The sequence below is a fragment of the Triturus cristatus genome, chromosome 5_2 (genome assembly GCF_964204655.1).
Source record: "Triturus cristatus chromosome 5_2, aTriCri1.1, whole genome shotgun sequence".
Classification (NCBI taxonomy): domain Eukaryota; kingdom Metazoa; phylum Chordata; class Amphibia; order Caudata; family Salamandridae; genus Triturus; species Triturus cristatus.
The window spans coordinates 1,013,417,572-1,013,435,431 of record NC_140588.1 but is presented as its reverse complement, the minus strand read 5'-3'; the positions used below and the strand labels follow the sequence as shown (position 1 = coordinate 1,013,435,431).

Here is a 17,860-nt window from a genome sequence, read left to right as displayed (position 1 = left end):
CACTGAGTGTCACAAAAGAGATTTCACGCAGGATGTATGTAAAAACACTTATATTCAACACACATATTCAATCATTATAACATTGCTATCATATGCTTTTGGGCATAAAACAGATTAGGAAATATTACTAGCAGTACTAGCTCCACTCGAATTGTAATGATATCACCAGTATGCACATGGTAGGATCCTTCTGCATGTTTACCCCACTTTTTGCCTGGTGCTATGCTGGTTTTTGACTAGTCTTACTGGGACCCTGCTAATCAGGACCCTAGTCTATCTACTTTTTCCCTAAATTGTTATGTTTAGTACCCAGGTACATCCCAGATTGGATACTGGGTACCCTTATCAGACTCTAGCATATGGTACTAACGTTCCAGGGCATAGGTACCCCAGAGGTCTCCCATGGGCTGAAGCATGCATGATGCCACCCTACGGGAGACCATGCAAAATAGAACTACAGGCCTGCCAAGTTTGTACAAGTTTAAGTTTATTATGTTTTGGCTCTCAAAGAGGGCCACATAAAATAAAGACACAATTATACAACAATACTTACAATAAAATCACAGACAAACAGATGAGAAGAAGATACATCATATACACTGGTCTGACAATTGACCGATATTTCTCTATATTTCATTCAATAAATATTTAAAAAACCTAAAAAAAAGTTAAAAACTTTAAAACAGAACATTTCATTTGGAGGACAGTAAAGTGCATGAAAAAAAGTGTTTACATTTAAAATTCCTAATTGTAAACAGATAGGTTTCAACCATTTGTAACGCAATGGGCGTAAAACAGGACAGATAAACAGAACGTGATTACGATCCTGTACAGCATTATGACAAAGATTACATATAGGAGATACACCATACCATTTAGCTAAAAGTGGATTTAGTGGAAGCAAATCTTGTCTTAACAGGTACCAAAACCTACGGACTCTGTGGGGGATATTCCATGTGAGGTATTGTTGTGGCAGCTTTAATGTATATGTGTTTAAAAGAAGTTGCCTTTCCGATTTTCCTTGTTGGGCAATCATATCCAATTTATAACTGAGCTCCCAAGATGCACTTTTTAATTTAGATTTTAGTTCGGAGGGAGTAAGTAGGAACAGAGTACTTACATCCAGCTCTAACAGAATTACTGCTTCTCTAAAGTTTTTTACTAACAGGGAAAACTCATTGAAACTGCCCAGAAGCTCATTTTTTATGGCTTCCCGTAAGGAATCCTTTTTACCTCTAGCTATGCAAGCTACCCACCTTACCAGAGCTATCAGCCCCTGTACCCAACAACTTCTGAGTCCGAACTCCAATCTACATGAGGATACAGAACAAGCTGTATTAATGGAAGTAATTCTTCTTAATATCTTTCCTTCCATTCTATGTAAAAATCCCCAGTGTTTTAACTCTACTAATTCTAACCCATACAATAAAGTTGCAGGGATCTTTGCCCTAAATACCTCCATAAATAGTGTAAGGTGTCTCTTCCCTGTAGCCTTGTACAAGGAGCATAATCCCATACCATGGGCTAATGCTTTACGCGAGTTATGATCTGTATGGAGTTTCTCACTTAAGTTTGCCGATATTATTTTACCCAAAAAGGTGTAGGTTTTTACCACCTCTAGCTTATGTCCGCCTATGGCCCATCCGTAATTTACAGACCTACATTTTTTCTTTCCAAAAATACACATGATTTTACTTTTCGAAGCATTAATCTTCATGAAATTTGCTTCTGCAAATTGATTTAATGCACATAAGCGGTTAGACAAGCCCTTCGGAGTTAAATCTAATATGAGGATATCATCTGCATACATTAGAATTGATACAGGAGATCCTCCAATTATCGGGGCTATCCCACCGCACACTGAAATGGAAGAAGGAAGGTCTGCCGTATAGAGAGAAAACAATATAGGGGCCAATATGCACCCTTGTTTTAGCCCATTAGGTGAGGGGATAGATTGAGACAAACCTCTTTCTCCACCTTGTAATACCTTACACCACGTGTTCGAGTGGAGGGCTTTTACAAGTTCGAGCAAATATAACGGCATCCCTAGAATAGCGAGTTTTCTCCACAGGGTTGGTCGGTCGACCTTATCAAACGCTGTGGAGAAATCAATGAATGCCGCATATATTCCACCACCGCGAACACGTACATATTTATCGACAATCACCTGTAATGCTGTTAAGTTATCAAGTGTACCATGCTCTTTACGAAATCCAGTTTGTTCCAAAGGTAGGATGTCATTCGCTTCCATCCATTCGGAGATTAAAATCAAAAGACATTTTGCAAAAATTTTCCCTATCGAATCTAAAAGAGCAATTAAACGATAGTTCCCAGGGCTATCCCGCTCTCCTTTTTTGAATATCGGGATTAATATACTTCCCCTCCACGAATTAGGGACTGATCTCAGTAAAAAGCACGCACGGAATACTGGAAGGAGAATCCTACTCCAGGATGTAACGTCTTGCTTTATTATAGACATGGGCAGCTCATCCGGGCCCATAGCTCCGGACGCACTCATACTCTTTATCACCGAAGCGATCGTTTTCTCAGATGGGAGCTCTATAATAGGCTGACTATTTAGGGCTAAATCCCAGCTATCCCCCTCTACATTATTAGAAGCATACAAACTGGATATAAATGATATCCAGACATTTTCGGCAATAGAGATAGGGATAGGGGAAGTTCTTACCCCACATCCCTTCCCTATTAGGGTCCAGAATTCTCTAGATTTATTAAAGGCCGATGCCTCTCTTAACCTGATCCAGAGAGAATCTTCTTTTTCTCTTTTTAATTTGATTCTAAGTCTAGCTCGCCTTCTTCTTAATAAGGCTATCTTATACTCATTTTCCTTAGTTCTACTAATGAACTGTTGCCTTACGAGTTTATTTATTTCCTTATTTAGGGGTAATAATAAACTAGGAGGGAGATATGGCTTTTTAGGTTTACTTAATTTCCTAGCTCTCATGGTAAGGGTTTCCTTAAGAGTTTCAAAACATGAAAATTCCCTACCCTGCCAATCATCTAGATCAAGTAAGGTTTGGGCAAGAATATTTTGTACGTCTTTCATAGTTGAAGGGTCCCAGAAACACCTTCCAGACTTGCAATGAATTGAAACACCTTTATTAATTATAGACCATGATTCAGTATCTGGGGTTTGTAATGAAACTATTATATTAATCACATTATGATCGCTCAAACAAGATTGAGAGACCATCATGTCCTGAACATAAGAAAATGAATCATAATCCGTAATTACATAGTCCAAAATAGATTCACCCCTACAGGAATTATGTGTAAACTTAGCCGGAGTGTCAGAGGGCATCCTACCATTTACAATTAACCCCTCTACATAACTAAGTTCTTCAAGTAATATCTTTCCTCTTTTGTTAGTTTTCATTTTACTAGGAAAGATTGCTTGGGGTATATTGTATGCTTCTTCCTTAAATTTACTTCTAAACAAGTCTATACTCGAAGTGGACACTTTACTATTTAGGTCACCCGTAAGTAATATATATGGGGGGTGATCGAGCTCCAGTAGTTGTTTGACATAAGAAAACATTCGCTTCAGAACGGTATTAAAAATCTCTTCAGGTGGGATATATGCATTAAGAATTACAAGAGAGGACCGTCTACCTGTGGACACTAAATTATTAATAGTAATTGATTGAAAAAGATTACTAGTGTCCTTATAATGGGAAAATTGCCATTGTAATGAGTTTGATAAAAAACAGGCTATTCCTCCTTTCGCGTGCCCTTTTCTTGAGGGTGTGGCTGGGGCCTCGAATACAAAATAATTTTTCCCCCCATAAAGAGAATCTTTGCACCATGTTTCCTGAATACATAGCACATCTGCATTCAGAGAGAACAGATAATCAAACTTCTGAGGACAATTATGTAATCCTGCAGCATTCCAGGATATGATTTTTAATTGACTGTTAAAGATGTAGAAACGGTCTTAAGTTGTTCGATGTGTTACTGGATAAAACTCCAGGAAGCCAATTCCAGTGTTGATTATCTTCTGTCATGGAAATAAGAAGATTTTCAGGGGGAGAAGGTACCTGAGAGACCATACGCTTTCCTCTAGAAACCCGTATCTTTAGATCTTTATTTTGAATAATTGGGTCTTCTTGCCCAAGTCCCAGCTCAGAAGCTCCTTTTCTAAAGAACATATGATTTCCATTATTAATAAAGGGCAGCACATCAATCCCTCTACGTTGAAATGATTCCGCTTGTTGGAGGACAAGATTCGCAATTATTTTTGAACAGAATTTTACCCTTACGCGCGGACCATTTTCAAACCCCATTATTGAAACCAAATCAATGTCGCTTGACAAAATAAGTTTTAAGCATTCAATGTCCTTGAAGGAATTCAGCAACCATGATCTATTCATATTAAGGTCTAAATCGAATAAGGGGAGAAAATCCAGTGACAAAGTATCCACACATGGGTTGGAAGTTTTTAGTGTTACAGTAGATGAATTAGTGGTCACATGCGCTAAAGGCCAAAAAGTAGATGCCGATGGATTAAGTACTATTTTTTCAATAGGCCTATTACTTGTAACTTCATCCTTTGGTTCAAGAGGTTCTATCCCACCAGCCTCAGAACAAAGGGGTCCTCCATCCAAGGTGCTGACACCGGGGGGGCCTTCAGCTAGAGGATCGGTGAGGCCACCAGCAACCTCAATAGATGAAGTCTCCTGTATTAAACTATCTAGAGTTTCTATACCATCAGTTACTTCTGTATTTACATGCTCTTGAAAGATCATTTTCCTCTGTCTTTTCTTCTTATATTTGCGAACAGGTTTCCTATTTTTCCCTTTAATCTTTCTGCTTTTTTCTATTACTGTCCCAGTAGTCACCACAATACCTTCAGGTTCTTTTTTATCCTGAATAAAAATAGGAAAAAATTCGCTTCCAGCGGTTGGGTTAACCACTGCCGATTGTTCTTCCTTCAAAATCGGTTCTAATTCTTTCCTCAAAGATGCAGAGATTGGTAAAGAAGAGGTTGAGGGCTCATGAATATCTACTTTTAATACCAACCCCGCAGATACATTTTTTCTTAATGCAATGTTACTATCAATAACGTTCTGAGCAATAGGTTCGATAGGAAAAATAGACCTGTTCACAGCATTTTTGGCAGTTAATACTTTCAATATTTCAGTAACTGAATCCATAATACAGTCAGTGCTCCCAACGAATTTATTCAATAAACCTAATATGGAGGTCAGCAGATGCTCAAGTGCTATCAGAGAATCAGAAATTGGTTTTTCATTTTTTATATATTCAGGTGCAGTAAGAGAGCAGATACCTGATAGGTTAAGTTGAGGAGATTTCAAATCGCTCTGCAGTGAAAAAATATCATTAGATGTCATAGAGGGGGTGCTACTATATAGCCGTAATCCTGAAGGCGTTGCTCCGTTTAAGGAAATACAAGGATCAGGCTGTTTCACAACCCTCTCACCCATATAACGACCACACAATTCTAGATCAATACTAGACGGAATAGAGATTTCTTTTATATCCTCCACCTTCTCTTCTGTAACCTTAGGAGTATTATACTGAAAACCTTTCAAATCTGCCTTCAGTAAGACTGAATTATCTCCTTTGGGAGGACATGCTAGGATGTCTACATCTTTAGTCAGGAGTAAGGTGGGAGAAACTTTTTCCGTAGCTGACCTAGAGTTAGTGTCGAAGGCTGCTTCTATCTGCGGTTCCGTCGTAGTTATTGTCTCATTGTCAGTAGTGACTGGAACTTCCATATATTTATTCTCTGGTTTTTCCCATAGTTTAAACAACTGCATCTGTCCCTTCAATTGTAGACTATGTTCAAAATTATTCCTCAGGGGGTTGGACCTAGTTTTAATACATGATCTCCCCCCTAAGACTCTTCCAGAGCGTAGTTTTTTGGCTGTCATTTTGTATCAAGTAAAAGGATAAAAGCAAAAAACTAATACACAATAAATTAACCAATGATATACTAAGAATCAACTGTCAATGTATAGTTTATATATGCGACCAGTCAATAGTTGTATAGTTGTATCACCCTCACCGTTTTATCGCCTTCAATAGCTGTAGAGAATGTACATGCTGTGAGCAGCAATATGGAAATAACGGGGCCCTGCCCGGCCAACCTCGGCCACTGAGGGCCACAGAGGGCCCGCCCTTTGCCCGGGCTTAGCCCGGCGTCCGCCCGCGCGCGTCCCGCGACGCGGGAGGTGTGCTTGTTTTTATGGGACCTCCGGGCGCGGATTAGCGTCACCTGCTCCTGGGGCTGGGGATTCTGGGGGCTGAAGTTTTTCTCCTCTCGGCGGCCGCGTAGTCAGCAAAGCGGCGGCGGGAGAAATGAGAGCCAGCAGCAACCACAGGACAAGCAGGGAGAGCAGGTAACTATCTGCAGGGTTCCAATGTTCGTAATCAGCTCAGGGCAACACCATTGCAGCCTGTGTACGTTGGTGCTTTCACCACTTACTTAAGAAATAGGTTTCCTATATCTAAGGGTCACTACACTTAAAACCTATAAGTCACCCTTATAGCAGGCCTTTGCAATCCTGAAGGCAAGGTGCTTGGTTCTAAGTAAGAGGGTGCCCCTGCATGAGTCGTACACCCCTGCAGCCAACGGAGTCAATTTTCACGGGTTGTCATGTTTGGTATACCAATTTCTTAGAATATGGTTTGGTGTCCCCCCACCCCCCTGGGGTCTACTGTGTATTTCGTGCTATTTACTGTGTTTATTTGCTAAAGTGTTGTGTGTATTGTGTTTATCTCAGTGTTGGAGATAATGGAACATACTATAGAGTATTATATAATAAATTATTATTTTTATAAATACTTGCTGTGGTTCTTTTCACTTAATCTATACAATAAGATTGCATTCTGGTAAAAGAAGCTGCTTTACACTCCTTCTGGACTAAGCCTGAAGATTGCTCTCCACAGCTACCACTTAGAGAGCTTTCTATGGTTGTCTAAGACATAAGGGTTGTATGAATTGGTGCGTGGTGCCCTCTTACATTAGTAGACATCATATACCAGCCCAGCTTCTCACAGTGGACAATTCCTAATCTAACCCCCCCCCCAATTGCTAGAGAGCACCCATATGTGGTGCACAATATCAAAATTATGTACACACTCAAGAATAGAACACTTTTTAGCAGTACCGCTGATTGCAGCACGCGGGAAAAAACAAATGTCAAAAGGTATTTATTTTTGGTACCAATCAACGTATACGGTTGCACTGCTGACCAGTGTCCTCACGCGATCACTCCCTCTCACACACACTCACTCCTCACCACTAAATTGTGTGACAGTTATCAGCCAGTCCGTACGGCACACTATTACACGCCCATACGCAATCAGCACCCTAATGCGGTGCCACTGGTTGCCAGCAGGTCTCTGGTTCACCCTCTGCAGACTCCGTGGCCCAAGACTCCCTCCCCCCTCTTTTTTACCCCTATTGACCTATAACCCCGGATGGAAGATAACCCACCCCACCTCCTGTACACTGGGCCTTACTCGGTGGAAGTCACACTTAGGGCCCAATTATGAGTTGGTGGTCCATTTGACTGCCAAATCTGTGGTGAAGGTGCAGTGGCGGCCGAGGACCGCCGCACCAGTAGCCTGACCGTTGTATTACAAGTAAGGTGGTCAGACCGTGATGGGAATTCCGCAAGTGCCAGGGATCCGCGATCCCTGGCAGTGGCTTGGCAGTGTGAGGCCGCAATATGCTTAGATGTGTCACTACAGCACCGCCAAGCATATTAAAAATGTCCTCACTGCGACTCTATCTACGACAGTAAAGGTCCCTCCTGTGCCTCTATGCAGGGGGGCACATGTTGTGCCCCTGTATGTGTGCACCCCCAGTTCCTGCATGGAACAAAATGCACAACATTTTGCATTTCTATTTGTGCAGGAACGAACTTTGGCCATCTCATTTTTTGAAAGGCACCGCCATGGGAATGCCAAAGGAATGTCTGCCAAACCACAAGGAAGCTCATAATCTGACGAGCCGGCAGCGGCCCGTTTTGATGGTGTGGGAGTGGGGCGGTGGCGTGGCGTCCCCCTCCCACACGCCAAACTCATAATTGGGCATATGTGGTGGGAATATGTAGCAGTTTTGATTACGAGGTAGACGTAAACAAGGGAGCGGTTAGCAGCCGCTCAAGAAGTTCACCCACAGGTCTCAAAACAAAAAGGAGTCAGGCACTCTCTTGACCTGCTTCTGAACTGTCTCAGAAGCACTTCTTTAACTTAGCCAATCTCTTCCGCTAATACCTTGTGCCAAGATGTTTTTGGGAGAGACTGGATGTGGAGAGGGCAGTTGGTCAGCCGCGATGAGGGTCAACAAGGGAACAACCGATGAATGGAAAGTAACACAGGGGAGCCTCTCAATAGGAAGAGACGCCTCGATTGGTACATGATTTTATTTATTTATTTATTTATAAAGTTTTATATAGTGTGAACTTGATCCCGAGGGATATCAGAGCGCTTTACAATTTGAAGGAAAGGAGGATAACAGTTCAATACATGAGTCAAATGGGGAAAATACACAGACAATGAATCAAATAGGGCTCACATAACAGGCCGTTAACAAATCCTGGGGTCAACGAAGAATGGGCTAGTCGCTGATACATATCGACATAGAAGGGGAGCAAATGAGACAACAAGAGAGGAAGGAGAGGAGAAAAAAAACAATAATAATTTACAAGATTAAAAACAAATTCTGGAGTATGTCCAATGCAGTTAGAGCAGACAGTCACACATCTTATTAAGGTAAGAACTTATTCATGAGGAATCTTTTTACTTCCAATTTGAAAGCAACCTTGGAGGAGATTCTACGAATTGCAGGTGGAAGAGAGTTCCAGATTTTTGGTGCAGAGCCGGAGAAGGCTCGTTGGCATGTTCTCTTTTTGTGAACCTCCAGCCACGAGAAGGTACTTCCTTTGGTGATCGCGCTCCTTCCAGCATTGTCTATTAGAAGGCGCACTACACCGCTCATGTGAGCTCATGGAGCGATAATGATTAAATTCTAAAGTTCTTAAGATGTACAAGTGGTATATTTTTCTACTCCCATAACAGGGAACAAAGGACATTGTTTGTGACTATCAGGCATATGTACATTTATTCTATCGCCCATTGAGGTGTAACAGGGATCGGTGTTTTGGTACTGAGGAAGAAAGCCAAGGGGATGGCTTCTGAAACGTGTCGACCTTGTAGGAGGTGACTCATTATAGTACACCATCTACACCTCCCCACTTTTACTATTCTCAGCCAGGGAAGACAATAAAGTATTTTCGTTCCACTGGCCAGAGAATTTTTAACCATCTCACATTTCCTTTTCATGATCCCACGCACTACACATACTCACCAATCACTGAATAAAGTGCTCCTGCTTCTACGTAAGTCGTAGCACGCCCCGTACCGTAGAGGGGCGGGAAGAGCCCAATGATGAAGCATGACACTGAATCAGGAGTCAGTGTGTGAGGCGTATTTTAAAAAATGTTGAAACATTGCCCTTCCCACAAATTGAGAGAAGGAGCTCTGATCCTTTTGCACCATTTTTCACGTATGACTAAACACTTCAAATAAAAATAAAAATAGCAGCACACACATGGGTGCATATATATTCACATAATACATGGTAGAATCCCTATGTTGGATAATAAGTTCAGCAAAGCCACATGAGGTAGAATGAGGCACTACTCTGGGAACATCCTCACCTCTGAGAGTTGCACACTGTGAATCCGACACTGCACGCAATGAGCATGCAGTTGGTGTGTCACACGAAAGAAACGCATTAGGCAATCTAGTCTCTAGACTCAAGTGTTAGGTCAACGTTCACACCACACTGACAGTTTTGATTTGGTAGCCGAGGTGGGCACTTGAGAGGGTACTGCTCTCCAGATGTCACAGGGAGATGGTGTAGGTCCCTCGGGGGAGATCTTTGATGTCCCTAAGATTTCAGAGAGAACAGGCGTTCGGGCCCTTGGAGAGTACACTTCAGGGGACCACACTTCAGCAGGTCCTCGGCTCAGGTCAGTCTCTATTCAGACAGTTATACTCCATGTGCACAACAAAGTCCTCTGACAATGTGCTCCATGCAGTCCTGGTACACCGGTCTCATGTCTCCACAAGGGTATCTGACCTCTTGCTGAAGGATGGCACCCGTAGTTATTAATTGTGTCTTTGAAGTCTGTGGTTTAGGGGTTTTTCCCTTCAAACCACCCATGTCTCCCCTAAATTGTAGTCCTGTCTGCCATGGGGTCTTGGAATGCAGATCGTAATTTTTAGTGGGGCCATCATCTATCCCATTCAGCCCTCAAATGGCAGAGGTATGCCGTTCCCGTGGGATACCCATGTTTTATGACTGTTAAATCAGGAATGCACAGATGTCCTCCCCCCAACCCATGATGTCTGCTGAAGCCAGACACCTCGGCCCTTGAGAATCTTGGAGCAAAGAGATGTCCACAGTCTATAAGTGGTGTTTCTGAGTGAGTTATGCCAAACCCCCCTTTACCAATGGAAAGGGTTTGACACTGCTAATCCATTGATATGAAACATCATGAGGCTGCTCTCCTGCAATCCACCATTGCAGTGTGAAGTATTGTCAACCACTTCCCCATATTAAGTTATGGGCAAAGCAGACCTCAAAGGTAGTGAAAACACACATAGTTATTCGTCACAACCTGGACGCAAGTGCGCTATTGCGCTCCCTGTCCTGTGATGGCAGGAGGGGCACATAGTTCCCAGAACCAGTGGCGCCCGTGCGCCCCCCAAGTCTTCACAGCATACTGGATACAGGTTTAACCAATACGTGTGCCTGTGTGCATGCATTAACCTGTGTTGGCAGGCGGCACACCCAACCACGGGCACCAAAGGTGCGGGTGCGTAATCACCGCGGCCTACAATGGCAAACTGCTCATGAGTTTACTCATGATAAATGTCAGTGCGCACCCACCTGTCTGTAGTGACAGATTGGCCCATGTTTCGAAACAGTGAATAAGCGCCACTTCCCAACACAGATAGGAAGGACGTGCACACTTTCACGGTGCAAGGACAAGCCAGGCACATGGCTACCTAGGCCCAGCGGACATGGGTGGATCCCCTCACGAGTACGGTGGAGCACCCCTGGCCAGTGACGGCGGACCAGGGGCCTCCCTGCTAGCACCATGGATGCAAGTGTGAAGACTCAGAACTGCACCGCCAGGCCTGACCTGGGGGTTAGAACACCGCGTATGCATGTATACGCTCATCAGCCTGCAATGGCAGGCCGGGCACCTATCCAATGTGCCATAGGTGTCGGAGCATCTTTCAGCCAGCCACAGCAGGTGTGACCCATATCCAAGGCAGTGTCATGGCCGGCACGCACACCCCGGACTACTTTGGCTGTCCAGCCTGTGTTCCAGAACGGCACGTCAGTGCATCTTCCTAATCTGTGTAGGAAGGCTCACGCACTTCCCTACAGCCTTGCCATTGAGGATGTGCAGAGGGCCCTGAGGCCTCTCCGAAGATTCGGTAACTCCCGTGGAGTATTCATTGGGAGAGCCGACCTCTAAGACATGGGAAGCCCCATTGGGGGATACCCACTACCCAGGCAGGGAACATCGATATGTACCTACACCTTCTACAGCCTAACACCCCGCCCCACCCACCCGGTGCCCATCAGGGCTTCCCTGGGGGTGCCATCCTTATCTGAGATGGCCCACTCAGGGTGGGCCGAGGCATAAGTGATGCCAACCGAGGAACGGGAGCAACAGCACCTCCCAGGCCTGCCCTTTCAGAACCGATGTAGCGTGGACAGCTAATCAGTGGGTGGCACATTCAGAGCTGTGCCCCACTACTAGCAAGTGCTGTACCTTTCCTGGGGATGTGGTGTACCTGTTGCAGGGCACACGGAGATATGACATCAAAACCCCATCTTATCCGCACCCCCAGCCCAATGCGGGTGCGCGCATTTTCCCTCTGACGTAGAGGGGGAAGGTGCCTAGTCTCCTAAGGTTATGCAGAGTGTTAGCAAAGACTAGGAGGAAAAAACACAACGTTTTGGGGTAATTTCTCCTAAGGAGGCCATGTCCAACACCCTTTGATTTATATCCCACCCAACACAAAAAAATGTCGAAATTTTAAAGGGCCATCCGGTCAATGATTTCATAATACCCATCCTTAACATGCAAACCACGTGCTCCAGTGGTGTAAGCCCTTGTTATGTAATGTTCACTTGCATAGCGCATTAATCACCCAAGAAGGTATCCAGGAGCTTGCACATCAGTGCACAAGTTTCAAACTGATGAACACTTAAGCACCATAGACCACTCAGCAAAGGACTAACGCTGTATGAAATAGCATTAAAAAATTTAAACTGCAAATTACATGTATATAAAAAAAATACATTTTCAGGTATTCTGAGTGAAAATTGAATTCAAGCGCATCTCTTGCGTTCAAACTTCATTGGAGGTACTGGCAGATTTCGGTTTGAGGAGCAAATGTATTCAGCATCACATTTTTTGCTTCAGCCAGAACCCTATAGGAGACATTTTCTGCTTCATCCAGTTCCCACAGCTAAGAAATGGGCAGAATTTGCTGATCGTGTAATTTCCTTGAAAAGTACATGCTCTGAAGTGGTTCTATTGCGATATGAAAGTAATCTGCAAAATAAATCAATGAATAATTAATTCTATCTCCAGCCATGTAGGATCCCCCACACTTTGAGACAGGTCCATGCACAGTACTTCTGATAAATAGAACACAGGCATGAGCTCGCTGTCGAAATAAGGCGCATTAAAAAGAGGCTTCTGAAAACTGAAAATACGCATACTGGCAGAAAGATGAAACGCATTCCATGAAGGTCACAGTTTTGGTCTGAGATTGTCACTGATCAAGTATTTAAGAATTTGCTTTTGACTGTATGGCCGTTTACGTCTATTAGCGGAAAGGCTCTGGTGGCAAATCAGGCATCAGGAAGGACCACTCCTTCTGCTCATTGTAAGACTTTCTCCTCTAAAAATAGTATTTATATTTACAAGATCGTCCCAACCAGATAACCGAGGAATTTAAAATGCTCGCCTCACCCATTTGGTGGGAGGGGAGAAATCAGAGATGGCCTCAGCAATTGCGGCCTTGCAGAGTAGCGTTTGTTTAACACAGCGATGGCGCTGCGCGCGCTCTGCAAGACTTCCGGCGTGGCCACGGTGGCGCGTCATGGCCACTTCCTGCGTTTCCTGAACTCCTGTCTCCAGAAATGAATTCCCCTGGAAGGTCTTGTGCTGTGAATGTTCAAATATTCCGGTGTTTCCTTGTTGATTTTTTTTAACCTATGTTCCTATTATTTGCCTGGTGCTCGTGCAGGCAGATCAGTGAGAAGAAGCGAGAAGAGGATCCGCAGACCCTGCCCGTGAACGTGCTGTTCCTTGAGGCGGACGACTACACGTCTGTAAGTAGCCGCGCTGGCAGTCGCCTACCTGCCTGTCCACTACAGACCCGACTGGGAGTCTCTATGCCGTACTATAGTTCTGTCAGTCTGCCGCTCCTTCCTTCTTCCCACCTCTTATCTGTACCCTTTCCCCTAGATCTTTTAAAATATATTTTGTATCTGTTTTTCTATTTCGAGAATATTTTGCCTCTGTCTACCTGTTTTTTCTCTTGAGTCTGCATCTATACCCTTCTGTTGTTGGGATTTCCTGTATCCATCTGTTTATCAATCAAACCACCCACGCATTGCTTAGTCGGTATACACATATATATTCATCAATACCTCCACTGCCCAAAAAACTTAAATTAATGGTGAATATATAAAACCCATGCACCGATATACCTGTGTCAGAATACATACCTGTTTATCCTTTTACCTGTGTGTCAGCTAATCTGTGCAAGTAACGTATCTACCTACCTGCGATCAGGACTTGAATCTCGGCTACATTTTTCATCTATTCATATTTAGTGTTGGTGTAACTGATTCTCTGCCTATTAAAATACCCTTTTTAACTGTTTATTTCACTGCCTTTCTGTCTAGCTATCCGTCTTTCTGTTTAGCTATCTGTCTTTCTGTTTAGCTGTCTGTCTTTCAGTCTGCTTGTCTGTTGAGCTGTCTCATGACCTGCCTACTTCTCTATCTCATTCTCTGCCTGTGTACTTGTCCATCCGATTTACTATTTGTGTGCCTGATTTAGTGCCTACCTCCATGACTGCCAGCCTCCCTGTTTGTCAGACTGTTCGTCTGGTAATCAGTCACTCTGCCCCTCTTTATCTCGTGCATTTTGAACGTTTCCACGCAACTTCATTCGATAGCCAAGCAAGGGAGGAATTACAGGAAAGGTTCTACGAGTGATGATAACTGTCCTAGCTCACCAATCCATTCTCTGAGCTGGTCCCATTGGGCTTTCTCTGTTGTGTCATAAGGCTCTTTCCTTCAACTCACAAGCAGCCTTTCACCAGTTCTGGATACGATTTCTTCACAAATGTAGACTACACCGAAGTCTTCTTGTCTACGTTCATGCCTGGTTGGCGCAATCCAAATGTGTACCTTAACAGAGAAGGAAAGAGACTTCGATATAGCACTACATATGATCTAAGATCTCCTGGGGCCCCAACAGGAATCCCATCAATTAAAGAATTGATTGACACTAAATGAAGACTTTTTGTGTGTCTTGGGTCAAATGTTCTGCATCTTCACCTGAACGCCGTGCAGAACATGCACCGTCTCCTTGCTGTTATCTTAAGTCTCAATCGCAGAAGCGACACGTGGAACATCTCATACCTTGATACGACACAGACTCTGTTACGATGACACAGCACCTGAAGAGCCCGGTAGCAAGTCCCGCGCTAGAATTAGAGCCTGTATCTCAGCTGTAGACGCACCCTGAGGTGAAATCTGTAACTACAGCTCCCAGAATGCATTAGGTTGTTAGTGAACAGCCAGGGTTGGAGCACCATGTACTTGGTGAACAGCAGACCACTTGTAACCTTACAGATGACCTTTGTTAACAGTTGCCCAATGCTTAAAAAAACTCTACCATTCTGCTTAATTTCTAGGGACACAAGTTTTGTGAGTACATGAGGAACTCCTACTTACGAAAGACTAATATGCAGGAAGTTCCCAGCTCCTGCTTGTCAGAATCTCTGTAAATCATAAGGACGCAAATTTACAATGCTTAGATTTGCGTGTTTATTTTGTAGTATGCCAACGCTATGTACATTGTTAGTACCTTCTGCGGATTTAATGAACACAATATTCCAAAGACACTGCCAAGCTGAGCTCCACATATGCATCAACTCATAAAATGATAGTCCCGCATTGTAATCCATAATCTTATCAAGGGCAATCTTAGCCGTAATTACCACCACTTCTGGAACACCTTGACCCAGGGTTGTACTGTTTGTGAAACGTGGTGTGCTGTGCCCCTTGCCAATGGGTTACTAAGTACTTATCAGTTGAATATTTTATGTATTTCACATGTTTAAATAGTGCAACTCTACCTCACAAAGATGTCAGTAGGCTTCAGATAGGGAATAATTAGAAGGGATTCAGATCTCCAATATTGCAGTGACCAGAATCTTTTCACAATAACATGGGAGACAAAGAACAATACTTTATAACTTATATTAAATTCTGCACATCCAGGTGAAGTCGGTGTTATCTTAGAGGGCAGAAATAGGAGCTAAGGCAGTTGGTGAGAGAGGCAGAAAAGGGGGAAAGAAAGAGGCAGTGCTTTGCGATGAGTTGAGTAGAAGAGAAAGTGGGGATCAGAAGGAAAATGAGAATGGGGCAAAAGGGTCAAGATAGATATTAAAAAGGTATTGCTGAATTGAAGTAGGTCTTCGTGTAGGGAGTTCCAGAAAGATGGAGCTGCAGCAGGTCTGGGCAGCAGGTGTGTGGAATTTGAGCGTCTTTATTTTAAGTCTGAAGATCTCTTTGTCTGCGCCTTTTAGCTCCCCTGGGAGTTTTGAGACACAAACACTTAGGTTGGCCTTTGCATGTGTATACATTTGAACGTGATATAACCAGTTTGAATTTAATTAATCTGGCTTTCACTGGAAGCCAGTGGAAGGCTCAAGAAATAGGTGTGATGTGGTAGAATTTCTTTGCTTGATAAATAGTCTTGCAGCAGAGTTCATCAAAGGTTTCAGGGCAGCCAAGCTGGACTTGAGGGTGACTGTTAGAAGCGAGTAGTCCTAATCCATTTGTGCAATGAAGGGACTTTGATTATACCCCACCTAGAAGTACCTGCACACCTCGGGGTATGAGAGTCCTTGAAATGCAAATATTTACATAATAGATGGCATCCTTGACTGCATGCTGAAAGTGTTTATTCTGGGTACAGTGTCATTTTAAACAAATTGTCACTAAAACATTTAAAAGTTCATAATGATAAAAGCTTGTTTTATAGAACTCTTTCTATCACACTTTTGCCATTTCGAATCACTGTAAACAAAAGTTTTTACATTTATCCAATTTAAAAAAGGTACTCAGTCTACAGACTTTGGATTTAATTGGCAGTTAATTTCCAAGGACATATAATGAAGGAGGCAGTCACTGCTTACTACATTTCCTCAGGTCTTAATATGTGCCAGTTTTTGCCGGCAGTCAGTGAGCGCCAGTACTCATTTGGTGGACTGTACCTATTTTTCCTCATCAGACTTTGAACGTCAGCAAAAGTGAAAACCAGAAAAGGAAAGAGAGAAGTGGGAAAACGGACAAAAAAGTACAAGTAGTAGGGCAGAAAGAAAAGGTGGTGGAAAACGAGCCATTATGTGGAATCAGGGCTAGCACTCAGCAGCGATGGTGAGTGGGCTCCTAAGAAAAACATTGGGCCCCTGCATTTATATATTTATTTATATATATATATATATATATATATATATATATATACATATATATAATCTACTGGCGGTCGCCAGTAGATAGTTATAGTTAGGACCGTGTTTCCATAGGAAATCTCAAAATTCTATTTTGAATAACTTTGGCGCCGGTTGACGAATCCTCGCGAAAATTTCAAAACTAATGGGGCGCTCCGTTCAGCTCCTACCCTGAAAGTCTCGGGGTGATTCGTCAAGCGGGGGCCGAGAAAAAAGGGGGGTCCCAAAACGCGTTTTCCCCATGCATTTTTCCATAGGACCTTTAGACGCAGCTACAGCCCGAACAGAATTACTTGAAATTTGGCAGAGAGGTAGCCATAAGGTCAAGGAAGTGCCTTTTGCAGGTCTGGTGTAAATCTGTTCAGTATTTCCTGAGAAAATAGCATTTAAAAGCATATCAATATCTATACGCGCGCACCGTGCGAGCACCCTAACGTGCGCGAGCGTAATTCTGATTGGTGGTTACATGTTAGTCAACGTTCGAATCGGTCGAAATCAGGAAGTGTCGGCCGCCATTTTGTTTGTTTTCAGTGCGAGAGTGAAAAAGGAAGGTGGCGAACGTGAAAAGGGGGCAGGGTAGAGAGTTCCTGACCCCCTAGCCTTTGTCAGGGGGTCCCTGAAGGACCCCGAAGGCAGAAATTATTATTATTATTTTTTTAAATCGCGGGGGTGCGCGCATCGTGCGCGCACGGTGAAAATATATAAAAAAAATAATAATACATAAATAAATTAGCATTTAAAAAACCGTACAAATTCACTGAAAAAACCATAGGTTCCACACACGTTATAGTTAGGAATTAGCATTTAAAAAACCTTGCAAATTCACTTAAAAAACCATAGGTTTCACACGTTATAGTTGGGTGGATATTTCACTCGTAAAAAACCAATGAAATTCCCCCGTTATAGTTAATTCAGATAACTATAACTCGTGCGACCGCCACTCTATCACAAGGATGATGTCATGAGTGATGCCACTGACCATGTCATGAGTGATATAATATGTGACGTCATGAGC

At 43.2% G+C, this 17,860-nt stretch overlaps 1 protein-coding gene across 1 annotated transcript in view; it reads left to right on the top strand.

Moving 5' to 3' along the window:
* LOC146829594 (rho GTPase-activating protein 20-like) overlaps positions 1–17,860 on the top strand; it is a 462,099-nt gene that overhangs the window by 256,400 nt on the left and 187,839 nt on the right. The window contains exon 6 of the mRNA XM_085608292.1: positions 13,339–13,423. Coding sequence (XP_085464418.1) covers positions 13,339–13,423 — 85 coding nt within the window. The remainder of the gene's footprint in view (positions 1–13,338; positions 13,424–17,860) is intronic.